The sequence below is a fragment of the Oreochromis aureus genome, linkage group 23 (genome assembly GCF_013358895.1).
Source record: "Oreochromis aureus strain Israel breed Guangdong linkage group 23, ZZ_aureus, whole genome shotgun sequence".
Classification (NCBI taxonomy): Eukaryota; Metazoa; Chordata; class Actinopteri; order Cichliformes; family Cichlidae; genus Oreochromis; species Oreochromis aureus.
The window spans coordinates 6,086,824-6,107,901 of NC_052963.1; the positions used below are offsets into that span (position 1 = coordinate 6,086,824).

The 21,078-nt window shown below is 41.5% G+C and overlaps 2 protein-coding genes across 2 annotated transcripts in view; both read left to right on the plus strand.

Annotated features, from left to right (window-relative positions):
• The first annotated feature begins 903 nt into the window (after positions 1-903).
• On the plus strand, positions 904-9,798 carry lig4 (ligase IV, DNA, ATP-dependent). Its single transcript, XM_031732352.2, has 3 exons — positions 904-1,004; positions 2,075-4,145; positions 6,469-9,798. The coding sequence occupies exons 2-3, from the start codon at positions 2,083-2,085 to the stop codon at positions 7,136-7,138; spliced, it is 2,733 nt and encodes a 910-aa protein (XP_031588212.1). The 5' UTR covers positions 904-1,004; positions 2,075-2,082; the 3' UTR covers positions 7,139-9,798.
• A 2,397-nt stretch (positions 9,799-12,195) lies between these two features.
• fam155a (family with sequence similarity 155 member A) overlaps positions 12,196-21,078 on the plus strand; it is a 53,798-nt gene continuing 44,915 nt past the window's right edge. The window contains exon 1 of the mRNA XM_031732362.2: positions 12,196-13,075. Coding sequence (XP_031588222.1) covers positions 12,389-13,075 — 687 coding nt within the window. The 5' untranslated portion in view covers positions 12,196-12,388. The remainder of the gene's footprint in view (positions 13,076-21,078) is intronic.

Sequence of the window (21,078 nt, forward strand, 5' to 3'; positions counted from 1 at the left end):
TAACTAACTAATATACCAACAAATGTTATAAGCAGCCCTGTAGTTATGAAAATAGCATTCCTAATACTGAAATTATTCATGTGTTTAAGGGTTAAACAAACCCCTTGATCAGATTAGTCAAACAAAGATCCTTTAATTTAATTAGATCTTTAATTGCAATGGAGGAAGGGTTATCCTGTGTGTGGTATATATGGTGCTTTCACTAGATTTAACCAAAACCTGCTGTTCATATATAGAATAATGATTTTAGTTTTATTTTGTTCTATTTTTACAATACAATATGATATGATACTATATCCTTTATTGTCACTTTAGCCAAATTTTTTGTGGACTCAAGCATTGTCCCAGAAGCTGTCTTCACAGAGTAATGAGCATTAAAAGAAAGGAGAAAAATCACATTTTTTTGCTTGTGTTTTTAAAGCAGACGTTTATCTGTAATCACAAACAAACAAACCAGCAGGTAACAACAAATACTCCACAATACACAGAAACAAATCACTGAACTGAGGAAGAGTTATCGGTGAAGAAAAACCACAGACTAGGTCAAATAATAATAATTATAATAATTAAATAAATAAATACATACATACATTAGATAACAAAGCACAATAAAGAATCAAAAACAAAGATAAAGAGTAGAAAGGCACTTTTCAACAAAAGCCGGTTTGATAAATGAATACGTCTTATTATTGACATGGCTTTTCACCTTTTCAAAAATAATTCACGTCTCTCAGTTTCTTGCACTACCAAGAGAACAAACCTTTGATGCACCTCCTGTCCTGTTTGAATGCCAAACCTGTGGGTTTTTAGCAAATTTGTAATTATTTTTCATAATTCTTTCAAAGGAAGGAAACATTGTCTCTAGGAACCAAGTTTCCATTTCGGTTTCTATGGGAAGGGTTTCCTTGAAGCTCCCCACATAAAGTTCGAGGAAGCGTAAACATGTAGTTGTGGTGAGGGAAATCAGTCTTTTACTGCCGTTTTTGAGGATATAAGCAAACACGGTAAGTCTTTAACCTATTATTTTTCACTATTTTTGCTAATATGTGTCGTTACTCTCTCAAACGGAACCTGCATTACTTAAGCAAAGTGTTTGCTGCGCTTAGTTCACATTTGGCTTTGTGTGAACGGAATATTTCACTCAGATATTTAAAACACAAAATGACTCGTATCTGTTTTAGCTTTTGTCAGTAAGGGTCTTGAACTCATTGTGAGCAGACATGCCCGGACAAACACACACGTGAAACGACAACAGTACTTTTATTTTGAAACGTGAGCGGAATTGCCTCTTTTTTCAAACACATTAAAAGGCTTTTCTTTATTGTACCAGACATCAAGTTATCAGTATATATAACTATTATTAACTAAATACTTACAAGGTAGGGTAAAGACAGTTTTCCGGTTATGTGGGAGTATCTGCTGTTTAACCAGTTTATAGTCAGTGTGAAACATGTCAGAGCATGTTTGATCTGTGTGGAACAATAATCAGCGAATGTGCAGCTGTAAACTTAAAGTAGCAGTTAAATCATTTTAAAATTTATTTTTACCCACAAGTCTTTAGCAGTGGTTTAAATTTATTGCTTATTTTCTGAATTAAGTTTTATTTTGTAGTTGAGCTTAAAAATCAACTACAAAATAAAATGAAATAAAAACAAGTTGTTAAAAACACGTTGTTCTATTGAAAGTGAGAGAGAACAAATTATTATTATTATTATCATTATTATTACAAAGGTGTTGATTTTATTTCAGCAATGTATTGTGTTTTTATATTCATGCTTTTATCCAGCTTTTTAAGTCCTTATACCTTGGCTTTATATATTTGCTGATTCCAAGTACCCAGTTAATACCGCTGTCACATTAACACACTATTTCTCACTGTGATGAAAAGATGGACAATAATTTTTTTATCACATGGTAGCAAGTGCATTTAGGCATGCACGCATGGTCAAGGTGACCTGCTGGAATTGAAAACAAGCATGGTAGGGTTAGAATTTGGTGAGGCCATGAATTCATCCTGTCTTGTATCAGTGGTTCAAGCTGGTGGTGATGGTCTTTCTTTTAACTGGTCTTACAGATTTCACCATGGACAGCACTTCCAAAACTGATGCTTCCAGTCAGTTATCTGTTGCTTCTCAGGTTCCTTTCCTTCACTTGTGTACCACACTAGAAAAAATTCAAAAGTCCAAACTCCGTCCAGAGAAATCCAAGATCCTTGGGTACTTCATTGAGAAATGGCGTGAATTTCATTCTGCCCTCCACAAAGACAACCCCAAAACTACAGACTCTTTCTATCCTGCCATGCGCCTCATAGTCCCGCCTTTTGAACGAGAGCGAATGGCATATGGCATCAAAGAGAGCATGCTGGCTAAACTCTACATTGATGTATTAGGCCTCCCAAAAAATGGCCCTGAGGCTAATAAGCTGTTGAATTACCGTGCTCCGACCACATCCCAAGGAGAAGCTGGAGACTTTGCTGGCATGGCGTATTTTGTGCTGAAGAAACGATGCACCAGCCAAGGAAATCTCAGTATTAAAGAGGTCAACGACTTCCTGGATTCAGTAGCCACCAGCAACGCCACCAAGCAGAAAGATCTTGTCAAAAAGAGTCTGCTGCACCTCATCACCCAGAGCTCAGCTCTTGAGCAAAAGTGGCTCATTAGAATGATTCTGAAGGACATGAAGCTCGGGATCAGCAAAGAAACCGTTCTCCAAGTTTTCCACCCAGATGCTGCTGAGCTCTACAATGTCAACACAGACTTGAACAAGGTGTGCCAGCAGTTACACAATCCAGCCGTGTCCTTAAGTGAAGTCTCTATTGGACTTTTTTCTGCTTTCAAACCTATGCTGGCAGCTGTGGCTAACATCCGCAACGTGGAGAAACAGATGGGAAACAGCACTTTTTACATTGAGACAAAGCTGGATGGAGAGCGCATTCAGCTGCACAAAGATGGGGATGTGTACAAGTACTTCAGCCGAAATGCTTTTGAGTACACGCAGCAGTTTGGAGGATCCCCGTTGGAAGGATCACTGACGCCTTATATCCACAATGTTTTTAAAAGCAATGTGGTGAACTGCATTCTCGATGGTGAGATGATGGCATACAACCCGGCAGCAGACACCTTCATGCAGAAAGGGAGCAAATTTGACATCAAGAGGCTGATGGATGACTCCGAGTTGCAGACATGCTTCTGTGTGTTTGACGTGCTGTTAATAAATGATCAGAAGCTAGGCAAAGAAACTCTCAAGAAGCGACATGAGCTTCTTCAGACAGTTTTCACTCCAGTCAAGGGAAGGCTGCATCTGGTGCCAAAGGCTGAAGCCAGAACCATGCAGGAGGTGGTGAATGCTCTCAATGATGCCATTGACAGCAGAGAAGAGGGGATCATGGTGAAGGATCCTTTATCCATCTACAAACCTGACAAGCGAGGTGAAGGCTGGCTGAAGATAAAACCAGAATATGTGGATGGCTTGATGGATGAGCTTGACCTGCTGATTGTTGGTGGCTACTGGGGAAAAGGGAGAAGGGGTGGCATGATGTCCCATTTCTTATGTGCTGTGGCCGAAGCTCCAAAGCCTGGCGAGAAACCTTCAGTTTTCCATACCCTTTGCCGCATTGGCTCCGGCTACACCATGAAAGAATTGTATGACCTTGGTTTAAAGCTCACCAAACACTGGAAGGTCTACCGGAAAAACAACCCACCAGCATCCATCCTGTGTGGAACAGAGAAACCGGAAGTCTACATTGAACCCTGCAACTCCGTTATCATCCAGGTTAAGGCGGCTGAGATAGTCGGAAGTGACATGTATAAAACCAACTGTACTCTGCGCTTCCCCAGGATTGAGAAGATTCGAGATGACAAAGAATGGCACCAGTGCATGACACTGGCAGAGCTGGATCAGTTCCGCAGCAAGGCGTCTGGGAAACTTGCCTCTCGGCACCTTCACATTGACAACGATGAACCGCAAAAGAAAAAGCGCAAGCTGCCAGTCAAACCCAAGAAAGTGATCGGCATCATTGACCACTTTAAGCCCCAGGACCTTTCCGGGGTGACCAAGGAAACAGATATGTTTGAGGATGTGGAGTTCTGCATCCTGAATGGCACCGAAGATCATCCCAAGTCTGAACTGGAAAAGGGTGTGGCCAGGTAACACAAGTTTTTTTTTTTTTTCTAGTAAATGAAATGTTAGTGTGGTATTTTAGTTAAAGAAAAAATTGTGACTGAATTAGAAATTTTGGGCAGCCAACATTTTTTTTTCATTTTTTTTTAAGAAATGAAATTTTCATGATTAAGTCAATTCTATCTTAAAGTAAAGCACTGATATCAAGGTTGAGTCCTCACTTTAATAAAGTTGTTAATAAATACATTTTATAATGTGTCTTCAGGATGAAGACACATTGTAAGAAAATGTAAATGGAGAAACTTTTAATAAATGTAAACATGTGACAGCCCTGGCAGAGATACAGTTTCACTGCTTTAGCTAACAGTAGGGACTTTAATGGCATGTTAGCCAAGCCCTGTGAAGAAACAGGGAACATCTGTTTCAACTTTTGTTATTATGATCAATTTTTCTGTGTTTATGTTTGAGTAAACAACAGTGGAACTGTGGCAGTGCAAGTGGCACTGGCATTCAGGAGGCACTCCTTCGCTTTCTTAAATGAATTGTAATTCCAAAAGGTTCTCAACCAGTTAGAGGACTCCAATTCGACTATATTGGACTGTAGCTGGAAATAATATTAGTTGTTCTGCTCTACAGCCATGGTAAGCTATAGCATAGCAGCACTAGCTTTCCATGTGTTTTAGGTTTGGTTAGAGAGGCAACATCAGGACATGGACTTTCATTATCCACTGGATTCCAAGAGTTGGAGTCTATCCAGTTGTAGGAGGAAAGTCTCAAATCTGTTCTCTTTATATGGCGCTATATCACAACAATAATCACCTCAAGGCACTTTAACCCTTTTATGCATAGCGGTCACTACAGTGGACAGCTATTCAAAGGCTGTTTTCTTCTATTTGTATCAGTGTTGATGGTATACTTGCACATAAACCACCACATTGGACACTGATATGTCACTCCATACCCTGCCACCCACTCCAAAGGTGATGTTGTCCGCCTAAGTGGACATGTAAAAAACTCTTTGAAAAGTACATGTTTAAAAAAATTAAGTTCAGAAATCTTTTTTTCATGCCTAAAGATGAATAAAAATACGTAAGAAAAAAATCCTGATCGAGGTTGTCATACTTCATGAATGAAAGGGTTCATTTGGAAGCTAAAGACCCCAAAATACAGAGAATAGTGAGAAAACCCCAACTCTCAGACGACCCCCTGTGAGCAAGCAATTGGCAACACTGGTAAGGAAAAACTCCTTTTTAACAGGAAGAAACTTCAGGCGGTGGTTATGACTGAGTGTCTTTTAAGGTCTTTTAGCTCTCCAAGCTTTAAGCTCATTGGAGCTGGCACGGTCCGATTTGCGTAACCATTTTTAAATCCCAGTATAATTGCAACCACATAAGCTAGCGCAATATTTTTTTTTCGCATATGAAACCAGAGGAGTTGTACTTACATAACATGCAATCAGCTTGTCCAGGGTCACAGTTTCGTTCCACAAATGGCTTTGCAAAAATCGCGTAAAACGCGATTGCAGCAACAAAAACATAATAATCCAGGAAACACGCTTTGCTGATCCGATCAGCTGTACATAGCACTGCCTTCTTTGGAATAAACATCAGCACGACCTATCGCATGTATCGCCATTACCTGCGAAAACTAGAAGTGGCGTCATTTTTCGTCGGAAACGTAGTTTTTTTTTTTTCCCTATCGGGTATTTCAAAGGTTTACTGGTGTTTTTGAAAGTCGTGTTTGACTTTATGCCTTTCTGTACAGTTTCTGGGAGGCTTAGAACTTAAATTGCACTGTTGCGAATAATTTATTTTGATGCACATGCTGTTTTTTTGCAAATAATATTTATTTTCATTTTTCCTGCAGTTTATAAAAATTAGTTTATCTCAAATATGAAACTAAGAAGAAACTCAAAATAAATTTTCTGTGGTTGGAAACTATTTTGTGCATTTACAATTTTGAGGAATATACCTCTGAAATTTCTGTAAGTAGAAATATTATATATTATTAAAACTGATGTATAGCAACTTAAAATGCTCCAAAAAATTGGACTACAGCATGTAAAAATAAAAAGATAAGCTCTGGTGGACTTGGTTCTATAGTGGGCTTTAAAGGGTTAAAGTCATCATACTTGCTGGTAGCAAACCCTAAATCACACTGATGAATGAACACTGAACAATGTGACTGTGATATATCAGTGTATCCCTACAAATACACTACAGATAATTTAGCACTGGACTGGCCACAAACTGAAGTTGCAGGCTGAAAACCAAGATATGTTTTAGATGTATAGATGTGTTTTAAATTAGTCTCACAAGCTAATAATTTCTTATGTAATTCCCACTTTAGGTGTGGAGGTTTTGTGGTTCAGAACCCTGGACGGGACACCTACTGCGTGGTTGCTGGTGTGGAGAACATGCGCGTGAAGAACCTGATTTCATCCAACCAGCATGACATAGTTTGGGCCACCTGGCTGCTGGAGTGTCTGGACCGGAAGGAGGTGGTTCCATGGCAACCCCGCCACATGATCCACATGTCGCCTTCCACCAGGGAGCACTTTGCCAAGGAGTACGACAACTATGGCGACAGCTACTTTGTTGACACAGACGAGCAGCAGCTGCGGGAGGTGTTCAACAGGATCAGCAGCGCAGACGTGTCAAAGGAGGTGAATGTCACGCAGGTGGAGGAACGCTACAGCTGGGATGACCTTCCAACCAGCATGTTCAGACCATTCACAGCATATATGGACAGATTTGCTGACATAGGAGACCCTAAAAGTGCCATACCTGCCACCTGCCTGGACACCAGGTCATTGGAGTTTCGCTACCATGGAGGAAAAGTGGTGGAAAAGCTGGAGGAAGGCGTTTCACATGTTATTATTGCCGAGGAAACAAGACTTCTGGATTTGAGGACTCTGAGGCGCTGCTTTAGGAGGAAGTTTAAGATAGTAAAAGAGACATGGGTAACTGATTCAATCAAAGCAGGGCATGTGATGAATGACACTGAATATCTGGCTTGAAGGGGCTCTTAGTGAAGTACGTTTAAATGGACACTCAGCATTTTTAATTTGTTCCTAATACGATTAGGAATAAACTCTTTAATAAAACCTACAGCATGAAAACTCCAATGACGCTAATTATCAGGGTTTTGAGTTTCTGTGAGTTTTGTCTTTTTGTATTCTTAACGAGACAGCTTATTAGTAATTTTAAATGAATAGGCTGCTGACTGGTTTTTCAATTTTCAAACTCAGAATCATTATGAAGGGTTCAGGTGCTTTTTTGGGGGTTGGGGGTGGGGGCCGGTCCTTCCTTCTTTCTGATTTTTAGCCAAGCAGTTATTAAAACTGTTTCTGCAGCAGAAAGGAGACTTGCCAATTAACCAGAAATGGAAGGTTTAATTCTGATAGTAATTTCAGTGAATGATCCATATTAGTGAGCAGCAGCAAGGGAATGCTCTGCCATAATAATCTGTCCATTGTGAAGGGGCGCTCCAGTGGTTTCATGTTACACTTTAGTTAAGCTGACGGACTTGTAAGAGAGAGATTAAGAAAATAATGGTTCAAATTGAACCTTGAAAAACTGACTCGTGTTTCCCATGATTCCACAGTGTATTTGATTTGATCGACCTTAGCCTCTAAATATCCATTTTCTCCAAACCCACTGGGAAAACATCAAACCTGAGGGTAGTTTAGCCAGTTAAGTTTGGAGCCTTCCCTCCAGAGCCTTAGAAGACACTCAACATGATCACAGACTGTAAATGAAAGATGTGCATGGCCACTGTGCTTTTTACTCATTGGTATCTAAAGTTCATAGCAAGCCATATTATTTTCCAGATAATTCCATTAAAATGCTCCAAAAGGAACCAGCAGCAGGTTTCTTTCAATTACATAAATGAATGAAGTTTTTGGCTATAGCTATTATGTGACACATCTTACCCGTATCCAGGCTGGTGAGTTACGGAAACATTTACCTCCTGTTCAGTTGTCATAGAGGGAAAGAGTATCCATAGAAACCCAAACACTTTGTGCACCAGGCTAGAAGCATGATTTTTAATAATGTGGAGTTATAAATTTTAACATTGAAGTTTATGGCGAGTTACCAAGAGGCAACATCCAGGGTTTAAAGCAGGGGTGTCAAACTCCAGTCCTCGAGGGCCAGCATCCTGCTTGTTTTTGAGATATCCCTGCCCTACCTGCTGCTGATTACCTCGATCACGTGTGCTTTGCCAATAAGAAGCTACAAGGGCAGGTTAGGTGGAAAACAAGCAGGGCAGCGGCCCTCGAGGCCTGAAGTTTGACACCTGTGGTTTAAAGGTTAAGCTGGAGCGAAAGTGCCAAAATGTACAGTTCCTCTAATGGCCATTTGACGCTGGTTTCAAAAGTGAGTCAGTCCACACTGACGCCCATGTTAAAATGCCCAACTTTACAGAATTACCACAGCCTACTGCAAAAATTTTATATAAGTTTAATATAATCAATCCATTTGGATAGTTGAATTAGAGGTGTCCAGATACAAGCCATCTGCTACCGTCTCACTTTCATTAATTGGACTTGTGTTTGCGTGTTACTGTCTGTGCCCTTTGTAATAGAAAGATGTGACAGGTAATACAACCTGCTGTGTGGTACAAACTATCAAAGTCTGTGCTTCGGTTTTATTAGCCTGCTACTTATGTGTTTGTAAATACAGCCAGTTAACTAAGCCTGCTACCATTAGCTGAAAACTTCTTCCTTTTGTCCAAGTACAGTAACTTCTGGCTCCACAAAAGTGATAGCCAAATGCTAATGTTGAGGCATCACAGTAGCTATATTCATCTTTGGGATTGATTTGCTTTTGGAACAAGTCCCAAGTGGCTTTAGAGGAACTGCAGTTTTCGGCACTTTCACGTGCCCTACATTTTTCACCCTGGAGATCGTTGCGTGTTCACGACAAGTGAAGACGATTTCACGTGGTGTCCTTTAATGTAAGAAAAATGTCTTAAACTGATCCTCTTGTTTTTTTTGTGCTCTTGTGTCTTTGTCCTTATGTCTGAAGTACGACTCTAATAAATAATCCTGAAGGGGTTTGAAATACAATTTGTTAATAATTCTCTTAAAGACAACATCTGTGTGAAGTGATGGCCTTTGCCTCAGCTCTTCAACAAGGGACCACACGGGGGGTACGTTAAAATCGGCTCAGCTCAAGGCCCTCCAACAAAGATGTGGCCATGTTTTCCTGCCTTCAAAAATGTCACTGAGGAGTCTTGGGACTCTTTGATATGTTCTAACCTTCATTAGCATCATCTCTAAGGTGCAGGCAGCTGCCTGCGGCGCCCTGGGCTTTGTTATGTGTAAATGCCGCATGAATACATTTTTAAAGTATAAGTGATGAGATACCTCTTTCTAATCATATACTGTGAATAATGGCTTGTTGTTAACACGTTGTTAGATTCCCTGTAGAGTTGTTGCGTAGTTTTGCAATTAAAATGCTATACTTAAGACATTGATAAAGATTAAGGCATGTTTTTTCAGCAAAGTCTTCTGCCAAATTTGTCAAAATAAGAGATAAAAACTGTCTTCATTAGTAGTTAAAAAAATATTATGCGCTTCAATGTGCACTCTGTAACCCAACGCCCACTCTGGACTATTTCCAGGTGATGCCGAGTGAGCGTTTGAGTGACAGGTTTTAATTAGAGATACTCAACCAGCTCTTTTTCTTGTGCAGCTTTGTGAGTACGAAGTGCCGCCATTGGTCCCCTAAAAGGACTCACAGGAGCAGATTATCAGTCCCGACGATCTGGAGATGCAAACATCTGCTGTAAATCCAGCATTGCTGAAATATGATGTCCCTAATGGGATAAATGCTCTCATTAGGCTGGCTGCAGCTTTTGGAGAGCTGGTACCAGCAGCAGCACCAAGGACAAAAGCAGAAGACAAATGGTTTGGAAGCAGCTCCTGGACCACCAGTACTGCACACACTCAGGGGAAGTAAATGAGCTAGTAATAAGACCAAACACAGGTTCACGGCTGCAGGGAAGGTTTGTATGAGTCTGCAATTAGTACGGCCTGCCCTCAGTGAAAGTAACAGCCAAACACGGCAGTAAATCAAGCTCTGTTTGGTGCTTCCTAAGGATGGCATTTGACTGCTAGTAGGTAAATTAGGAGACACAAATGCCTTGGGGAGGGGGTTGTCTGGACAAGGCATCCAGTGTAAAAGTCTGCCCAATCAAATGTGCACTGGGGCGAATCCTTGTGAATAAGGGAGCAGCTAAAATAGTTTGGGTAAATACAAACTATAGAGCACAGAGTATTGTGTGGTTTGATTAAGAAGAAAAAAAATGTGGACACATCCGTATGATGTCATAGAAAGTGGATCCCTAATATGGTCAGCTCAAGCACACATACAGCTAGAGCTGTCAGCACAGAAGGTTTGCTGTTCTGACCTGCTGTTTGCAAGGGGTGGCCAATCAGAAGAAAGTTGGCTTACAGGAGAGGAGCTACAAGTAGATGAACCACTTGCTTTGACACTTAATCATGCAAAGCTACTCTAGTGAAGTAGAGCATAAACAAAAGCACCAATAAGTCATGAATAAGTTAGGGGTTTAGACAAAAAAGGATCAGTTATTAATGTATTCTGAATTAAAAGCTACAATCAAGTTCAGTTAGCTTTTTTCATTATTTGTTTACTGTGTGTTTTAGTAGGATTTAGAGTTGTTTGTTGGTGGTTTAGCCTTAGGACACAGGTTAGCGGTTTCTTGTCAGAGGATAAAACCACGTGACCACCAACCTGTCTAAAATGTCTAGTCCAATATGAAATAAAATAGTTTTCAGAAAAGCTTCTGAACGACTTATAATTGATACACAACACTCACACATAAAATACTAAGTCCCTATACTTATATTTATTTAGTTACATTTCTATGAATTTTATGTCCAGCAATATATATATATATATATATATTTTTTAAAGAGTGTTTATTTCGGAACTTTAATTCTGAAGTCACACTTCTAACATTTCTGGTGAAATTTTAGCACGGTCTGTTTGACTTGATGCGCCCTTGCACAGAGAGATGCGGCGACTGTGGTGCGCGCGCATAACGTCAGAGCTGGAGATGTTTCGTCAAATCGCGTTAATTAAGTAGCACCATACCGGATGTTAATCGAAATTACCGACAAAATAAAACGCAAGCTAGGTTTCAATTTGTTTAAATGTGATATTCTGTATTTGTAATGTAATAATAATAAAGATAGTAATGACAATATGATTGTGCCTTGGTTTGTTACATAATGCTAAACTTTTAAAATTATTGTGTGATTTTTTTTAGATTTTCATTATTTTGCTTGAAACATTCTTTTCCTCCTTCATTTCATTTAAATAAAGAGGTTGGGTATTGGTAGTTTAACATTTTCTGAGGGTTTTGAATGTGTGGTTGAAGGCTTCCAGAATAAATCTAAAGCGGATCCAAGGCAGAAGATTTTATTTTTTCTTAATTAATTTTACTTCTTTATTTCTTGTTTTAATTTATTAATTTATTTATTGTTTGATTTTTTGTAAAAAAAATTGTGTTGATTTATAGACATTTTCTTAAAAAAAAAAATCAGTACCCTTAAAAACAAAACAAAAAACCCCTCATTTTGGAAGCATCGCGTTCCTAAAAAGCGGGACAGCTGTTAAAACGAATCACTCGGAGCGCCTAAAACGAGCCTTTATTTTGAACGGCGTGACCGGAAATGCCGCCCGTTATCGTCGCCGCCTTCACCCAGCTTCCAGCAAACACACACCATCTCTTAGCGAACATGGCGGCAACTTGATAACGGCAGCGAGCCGAGGATGGTGAGGGCTTGAAAAAGAAAAAGAGGTCTGTCACAGGCTGTAGGCCCATCCGCCGACACAAAGGCATACAGCTTCGCCATGTTGGAAGAGGATAGCGCCTTTGTCCCTGCACGACCGAGGCCGGGGGAAACGTAAACGCGTCGGGAAGTGTTTCTAAAAACGGAGTCGAGGCTACGCAGAGGAGCGGAGCGGCGCGGCGCGGAGGAGAGCTCGGGGCGGGCGGGCGGGCGGGAGGATAGCGGCTTCACCGGTCAGCCATGGAGGATGCGGCCCGTGGTCGCCAGCGTTTGATTTCCCACCCGACCCACGCTCCTTTTAATGGGAATTACCGCTGATAGCAAAGGCAAGCCGGGACAACCCACCGCCCGACACTTGAGGGGAGGAAAACGCGAAGCGGACCCGACGTCAATGACTGTTGCGGCAGAGGAGCCCCCACGGTGGAGTCGGCCGGTTCCCAAAATATGACCAGGGGTGCTGGGACGTGTTGGCAGCAAGAAGATGACGACGGCTTCCAAATCTGGCTAGAGCCCCCCCGCGACAACCAAAAGCCATTCACCGACTCAGAGAGGGCGCAGAGATGGCGACTGTCCTTGGCATCCCTCTTGTTCTTAACCATCCTCCTCTCTGATCACCTGTGGTTCTGCGCCGAGGCCACGCTGGCCCGGACCCGGGACAAGTTCGCATCCCCCCACCCTTTGTCACCTCAGACATACTCAGCACACAGCAGCCTCAGAGGAAACCCAGATGATATTTTTATAGGAAACTCTACCAAACATTTGTGGCGGCTCGAAACTTGCCACCGGGATAGTTTATCTAACGACTGCTTTACTTTCTTGGATGCCGACGAGTTGTGCAAGGGCCTTTCCGACAGAGAGGGGACGCGGGCTGTAAATATGAGCAATTTGTACCTTTCCTTTTGTAACTCCTACTCCTTGCTGGATTTGTTGTACGGCTCGACGAGTCCGGACAATTTGAACTGCAGCCTCGACGCGCTCGGCGACGGCGACGCGAACCGCTGCAGTCTGTGCGTCCAGGCGTACCAGCGCTACGACCAGCACGCCCAGGAGAAATACGAGGACTTTGAGCTCCTCACTCAAAAATACGAGCCGGGGGCATATTCGGTGAGGACGTGCATGGCGCACTGCAAGGTAGGGTGCAAACAAACAAATAAAACCGGCAAGAAAAGAGAGAAAAACAAACAAACAAACAAAAGGGATGGGGTGGGAGGGTGTTGGGGCGAGGGGGGGTGATGTGATGGTGGCCATCTGTTGATTTGGGCCCGGATAGATGCCAGTTTTGTGGTCCTCCTCCTCCTCCTCCTCCTCCTCTTGTCGCCATGGAGACGGATGACAGATTCAAGGAGACTCCCGGCTTCGGGCCTCATGTTCATTCATCTCCTCATCGTGTTTAGGCCCCATGCTAATGTGCAGATGGAGGCCCTACTCGTGTGTGTGTGCGCCCCATCCCCACAGTCCTCCCTTTTACAAGCTTGTGCGCTTCATAATACCGAAGACCGCATATGGTTCAGTAAGACCACTGGATAATTTAATGCAGTGGTCCAATTTACCCCCCCCCTCCAAATGTGTCTGCTCTTTTAAATGTACAAGTGCCCTTGTAGCTCACCTGGTTGAGCAGGTGGCTCAGTCCGCTGCTGATCATTGTCTTCTGGCCTCCCTGTTAGCCCCCCCCCAGGAAACGCACATTTAATGAGTCCTGCGTTTTCTAACAGCCCAAGTTGTCTTTGTCTGTTCTGTTAATCAGTTGAAATCAAAATCTTAAGTCTTTGGAACTACACAGCAGTATTTTACTACTTGAAGTCTAGAAGTGCTTTAAATTTCCAGATGTTGCCAGCATGTTTAGCAGCTCATTTTACCGAAAAATTGGAGTAATTATGTACCAGCCATCAAGCTGGGCCAGATCGGACCCTTCCTCGGGCCTGTTTTGGCTACTGTGCCGCATAGTTGACACTCCAGTTTTATGGCCTTCTAACAGTTTAATGATCAGGAATGAGGCAGGCACCTTATGCAAACAACTCTAGGATCCCCGTGTGTGTGTTTGTGTGTTGCTGCAGTCCGCCAGGTGTTCACCACCACTGCCCCACTCCATATCAAGAGTGTTTCATTACAGTCAAGAGGTGGTTTCCCTGCCTAATGTGCCGGAAGTCTCCTTCCCGCTGCTATTTGCTTATCTCCATATCCGCGCACACACACACACACACACACACACACACACACACACACACACACACACACACACAAGCAAACGGCCTCGCGTTGGCTCCAGTGTTTGATCGTTTACCATCTCCTGACAGAGCACGGCGAGGTTAATGTGGGCTGTAATGGGTGCCCAGTTAAGAGCTGCCTCTGACAGTCAGTTGGTTCAGCACCATGGAGCTGTCCACAGTGCTGAATGGCGCTCCCCGGCTCCATTCACAGAAGCCCTGGCCAATCCCAGATGGCCTCCATTCACCCAACCAGCAGCAGAGACACAAGCACAGGCGTCAAGCGAAAAATCTAACCAGGCCATCTGCCTGCTTATACAAACCTGATGTGTGGCATGCACAGGAGCGGGGCCTAGTTTGGAAAAAGTAGCTAGGATCTAGGGGAAGGAAACGTGAAAAGGCAAACCAAGTCCCTCTTTTGTGTGCATTTGCAGTCAGCAAACTATGATTCACTTTCTTCTTTATATCTCTGTTCTATTGAATGTCTTAATGCTGGTAAAGACAGCAGCCTTTTTTAGGTTCGATAATGCATATTGTTGCATATAAATACTCTGATTCTTTGAGTGCAGAAAGGCGTTGGAGGCAACTGCTCTTGAATTTATCTCCTGCACAACAGTGGATCAGGATTTATTTTCTTTCTTGACAGTTTTGCTGTCAGTGTTTAAAGCCAGGCTCCATATTCAGTCTGCTGTTACAAGTCTCTTTATATTTGGAGTATTTGTGGGATCTCGATACAGACTTGGATTAGCTACAAAAATACATACAAAAAATGCAAATGATAGATGTTTTTTTGCTGGGCAAGACACTTAAAGACACCTTGGGTGTTTTTTGGATAAAAGATAAAAGTAGCACAGAGATCAATTCCAAGTCTCAAAGCCTGTATCAGAGGCTAGTTTTTGACAATATAAGAACAAACTGAATGGATTTATTGTTCTGCTTACTATTTTTAGCTGGACAAAATTAATGCATTTTTACTGCACGTGAGGATCAACAAAGGCTACGCACAATTTTGTGACAACAAGCATCTCAAGGTAAAACACACTGGAATGTGATCCAGGAAAAAAAAAAAGTCAAGTTTAATCATCTGCAGTTAAAACTCTTACAATACTTACAATAAAGGGAACAATAGCAAACGTACATAAAAAAACATTAGTACGAAGCTTTTCATTAAAATATATATATGAGCAATTTATATAAATAGATGTACAAATGTACAAACATGCTAAATCATATACAGAATAACATTCTGACCCTGTGCAGCCAATCGCGTCTATACAGTGAGCAAAATGCACAATGTTTAAATTGAATGGCATCAAATTTAATCTGTGAAAGGGGCATCCATAAAATGGAAATCCCAGTAGGCGGTTATTATAATAGGCTACAGGAAGCAGCTCAACATTCATTCTTCAATTTCTAGTGTATGAATCCAAAATGCTCTTCTTTTTAACAGTAATCTGTCTGCATTCCCACCACTTTTAGGAGTAATTGTAACCACTATTTCTATTTCTGTATGTATGTTAGGTAAATTTTCAATGTACCAGGGTACATTGAAAATTTATAATGTGTGAAAATTTACCCATTCACACATTGTCAATGTGTGAATGGGTAATAACTTAGTTATGTAAAATTATACTTTTCTTGACTCTTAACAGCCAGTGGAGTGACTTTTCTACAAAGGACTCAGGTCGAACATCCAAAGGATGCAAAACCTATGCTCATTACTAAGTGCCCTGCTGCACTGCCTCTTTGTTGATGCCAGCAACAGTGAGCATTACTAGCTAATAGTAGTGTAGAAAGAGTCCACTAACCTGAGTGACAAATGGCTGACTCACAGTGCCAACAATTGGCTTCAAAGTGCTACTGACAGTATCAGTTGCCAAGTTGGGTATCAAGTCTGTGTTAGCAGTCAAGCTAATGTTAGCTACAGTGCAGAACTAGTTGACTAAACGACTAATGGTTGCTGTTGTCAGTAGTCGGTACCAGACGTACTAGTCGTTAAATCTAATTGTTAACATTTGAATTGATGCCCAGTCCTAAATGTTATGCAGCCAGCTGCCACCAGATAGAGCACTGAATTTGAGAAACACCATAAATAGATCTTTTTGTTAACACTATTAGAGATCACAGATACAAGCGGTGAAAATGAGCTTTTTCCTAAGGGTGGATGGTAGGGCTGCACGATTTTGCATAAAATGAGAATCACGATTTTTTTGCTTAGAATTGAGATCACGATTCTCTCACGATTTTCTTTTCCAATATAAATATTTATTGCACTTATTAACTGCACATCAACTTCATAACAGTTGAAACTGAACATAAAAACAATAAATAAACATAAAAACAATAAATGCCTCACATTTTGTGGTTGCCGCAAAATGTTGTACTGCTTGAAATTCCATCTCCACCGTTGCTGGACACTGCGTGTATAGAGCAGGTAGTGCAACAATAGAAAAATAGTTGCAGGACGGCACTGTGAAGCGTTTGTCTAGGGTGTTGATCATTTTCCTAAATCCCTTGTTTTGCACAGTGTTGATATGTCTTTGGTCAGGTGATAAGTAATAGCCTCTGTAATTTCTTTGTGCCTGCGGGAGTTCGACGTGTATAGGGAAGCGCTGTATAAGGTTCCCGTTATTGATGTTTGGGTGGTTGACCGGGACGAATTTTCTCCTGTCACTTTCTCGTCATCCCTGACGTGTTCTCCATTGTTTTTCCCTGCCAATTTGAGCATCACGGCACAGCTTCTGTATCACGTGGTATAAGGCTCCGCCCTTGTCATTTGTTGAGCAGGAAGAGGGAGCGCTTGTTTTCATGCAGATTACGTCCCGGATCAAAATGCGGTACAATCGTCGTTGTCTTTTTTTTTTTTTTTTTTTTAAATCGTTGTCATTTGGAAATGAGATCGCACATAAGTATGAATCGAGATCGCGATTTTCTAACGATTAATCGTGCAGCCCTAGTGGATGGGCTCTCCCTCAGGGATAGGATGAGTTCAGTCAGTCGGGAGATGCTCAGAGTAGAGTAGTCCTCCACATTGAAAGGAGCCAGCTGAGGCTGTTGCCTCCTGACTTTTTGTTTTTTTTTCAAAAAATATTTCAGTAATACAAGAGAATCTTTTGTAGTAATATCTTTTCATATCATATTTAACATCGGTTTATTTTAGGTTTTTCTTCTTCCCTGTCTGTTTGGAGTATTATGTACAACGCTCATAATGGGCCAGTTACATCGCATAGTTCATTATTGAAGAAGTCATATATTAATGGTTTCAAATGCCTTTGTTTAAACAGTTTTTGACATTAAATTATTCTCAAATTGAACTTTATATCTGACTGTTTTTTAGTGTAAGACTAGTCGGTTAGCCTAATTGTTTTTTTCAGGTAAAAAATTAGTTGCCAAGATTATCCCTAGTTATCCAATATTAGCTAAAAGAAAGCCAGTTTTATCTAATGAAACCGGTTTGACCAAACCGGCTAAACCAACAGCAACAATAGCAGGGTGTTTCATTCATGTAGAATTTTTGTTTCTCTCTCGGCTCAGAACCGACTCAGTGCTGTTGTTTTTCAGACTACTGTTAGCTAAAGCTAGTGTGCTTGCTCACATGGAAAAATACTGTCTTGAGTGGATAAAGCTAGCTGTTTTATCCAAACTCCCAGGGCTGATCTGGCATCTTGGCTGTCCTTTTTCACATTATTTTGAGTTAATGTTACTAACCAACCATCACCAGATTTGTGCAGTGTAGATAAGTTACAGCAGACTCACTGTATGTCACTAGCTAAGGTTATCACTAGCAAAATCTTTTCTGAGTATAAAGGCTAGTTGACTAGCCTGCCATATTTGCTTCATCAGCCAGGCTGTGGGTGTCATTGATAATACGAGTGTTAAGGAGGTTGTTAGGTCTACGAGTTGGACTAAATGATATCTGGAGAAAAATAAGAATGTAGAGTCATAGTGTAAAGGAAAATAAATAGCTGATCTTGCTGGACTATTGAAGTTTCCTGCCATAAGTGTGAGACGGCTGTGCATTTTACTCCAGCCGCCATGTCTGACATTCTTTCTTCTCCCCTGCTGAACTCAAGCCCTGCTCATGATTTCATGTTTTATCCACTGCCAGTCTTCAGGCCCATTCTTCACACTCACCTCTTGGCATTTGAAGGGAAAACAGTCATTTAGTCAAGCTGCTAATTTCTTTAACAATGACCCTTCTCTGTCACCTTCTAGATTATAGGGTTGCCCGAGTCCTCCGTATGGTACGGAAAGAGCAGCATGACTCAAAGGATAATGTCGAGCTCTTGTTGAGTTAATGGCTACCTGCCTTGGAGAAACTTAGCGGTTCAACTTGTGTGCCCGCTCAGATGGAAAAGTGTGAAAACATTAAACAAACAGAGGCCTGACTCACTGTCTGGTGCACGGTTAACAGTGCAGACAGGTACAGCAGGCGTTTGCTAGAGGACAGTCTCTGACATTTTGAGCGAGGATATTTGACATGTAGAGTCGCGTTTGTTGTGCAGGAGTGTCTCCAGTGGTCCGCAGGTGGTGCTTTGATTCCTCTCGCCTGAGGTGAAACATCACACAGCAGACACAGCCAGTGTGCTGTTCCTCACAATGGGATCCTCCATCATCGGACTCTGTGAAAACCCACCATTCATCCTGACAGCAGGGCGGGCTTGGAACATACAAACCAGGGCAGATGCACTGAGCAGCGGTATTTTCCAGCTTTTGTTTTTTTTGTTTTTGTTTTTTTTCCATCTCGAGCGTGAACCAAAATGTCAGACTCACTCAGAGTTTTACAGGAAACAGTGAAGCTCTCCAGAAAGCATTTGACTGGAAAACGACTGTTAGCTAACAAAGGCGTCACATTAATTAGGGTGTTCCCTACTCTGGAAGCAGGTGCACAAAACTCACGATTTGCTATGAGCCTTGTTTTTAAAGTGGTGGTTTAGTAAGTTTTGTAAAAGCTGGTAAAATGAGAAGACTGGTTGTCTGTCTCTGTGTTAGCCCTGTGAGAGACTGGCGACCTGTCCAGGGTGTACCCTGCCTTCTTCCCTTCCGGTGCTGGGACACACTTCAGCCTCCCTGTGACTCGATTCTGGACAGTATTTAAAAAAGAACATCAGTAAGAGTTGAAACTAGAGATTGACTCTGTGAACTCATCAGAAAAATCTTTACTGAGGTCACAGTTTGAGGGAGCCAGAGACTCATTGTAACCATAGATCTCTATAAAAACCAGACTTGTTATTCAATCCAGAGGAATTCTCAAGAAAGTTCATTTCTGTGGCATATTTGAAATGACATCAAATGACCAAAGTGCTGTAAAAGGTATACAGAATATACACTATATACATATATCTATATAGATATATAAACAAATTAATTAAATAAAGCAGTTTGCATAAGAAGAGCCAGAGTAATCTGCTCAACTAGACCCGAAAGCAAGCGAGAACAAATAGGTTTTTAAAAGTGTTTTAAAACGATTAAGAGACTTGGCAGCTCTTATGTGAAAAGATAAGTTGTTCCAAAGATTAGGAGCCACCATGAAAAAAAGCCTCTCTCGCCTCTGCTTTCAAGCCTGCATCTAGAAAGATCACAGGCCTCAGTGCTCCTGCAGGATTGTACGCCTTCAAAAGTTCTGTTAAGTAAGGGAGCGCCAAACTACTGAGATCCTTAAAAACAAGCAATAAAATTTTAAACTGGATCCTGAAATGGACTGGAAGCCAGAGGAAGGAGGCCAGTATAGGTGAGCTGCTGCTTGGAGGTGATAGTGAATGGATTATTCTCTCAAAATCACGTGGCACGAGGTAGGTAAAGGTAACCTCACTGAGGAGCCTGAACTTGATTTAGACTTCTGCAGGAAATCGACGTCTTTCTCAGGAAGTGCACGTGAGGTTATTTGGAAGTTTACAGCGTGGGGTTAAAAGGAATTTCCCGTTATGTCACAATTACAGTACAATTTCCATTTAAAGCATAATTCATGCATTAGTTGAAAGAAGCTGATCTTAACAAGAGAGCTAATCTGTTTATCACACTGTCAAAAATTACAACAAGGTTCCTTGCAACCGGATGACAGTAATCGGCTAAGAGTGTTTCCTCTAAGTTTGTGTTTTGCTTTTGTTCAGATTGAGGAAGTTCATCTTCAGCCAACATTCTTACTTTTGATCTTTTAAAAAGATCGCAGGTTTTTTGGAAGTGCAAAAATATCACATCTTACTGGGAAAGTATTGCGGTAGCAATGAGGAAAGTGTTTGGGTATGATGTGCTGTGCGAGGCACGAGTATTGTATTTTGGACTATTGGAAAATATAAGAAAGGAGTACTGTTACTTGTTTAAAATTATGTTGCTGACAAGCAAAAAGGTAATAACAAGAAACTGGCTGAAAAGTGACCCCTTAAAATTGGAAGAATGGACCGATGTAATTGAGGAAATATATATAATGTAGAAAATGACCTACTCTTTGAGATTGAAATCCGACAAATTCCGAAAACATTGGGCAAAATGCGTAGCCTATAAGACCCACTCAACCCCATAAGGCACGGACCCTTCTTTGCTGAAATGGTTTCTCGAATTCAAGCTGCTTCTGTTTTTGACCCTTTGAGGTGCAGGCGGATGGCTGGACTCTGACAGACTGGTACTTTGTGCTTCTCGCCTCTGGGGTCAAACTTGCTTTGACTGGGGATGGAACTGGACCTGTCTGGGAGAGGACTGCCTCCGTCTGGCTGTCTTTCTGTGGATGTAAGGGGCGGGGTGGATGGTGTTTTGGGATGGGGTCGATTGGACGTTACTTTGGGAATGCCCTGGCTGGCAGGAGTTCCTCTCTGAGACAGTTATGGTTACATATGTGGGGTTTTTTGGGGTTTTTTTTGCATCTCTGAGAATGAGATAAGGGAATTCTGTGAGATATCTGAACATAATGTGTAATCTGCCCTTTTTTTTTTCTTT

Coding starts and splice junctions, on each gene's coding strand:
- lig4 (XM_031732352.2), top strand. CDS start 2,083: ATGGACAGCACTTCCAAAACTGATGCTTCCAGTCAGTTATCTGTTGCT. Junction 4,146..6,468: donor CTGGAAAAGGGTGTGGCCAG/GTAACACAAGTT, acceptor TTCCCACTTTAG/GTGTGGAGGTTTTGTGGTTC.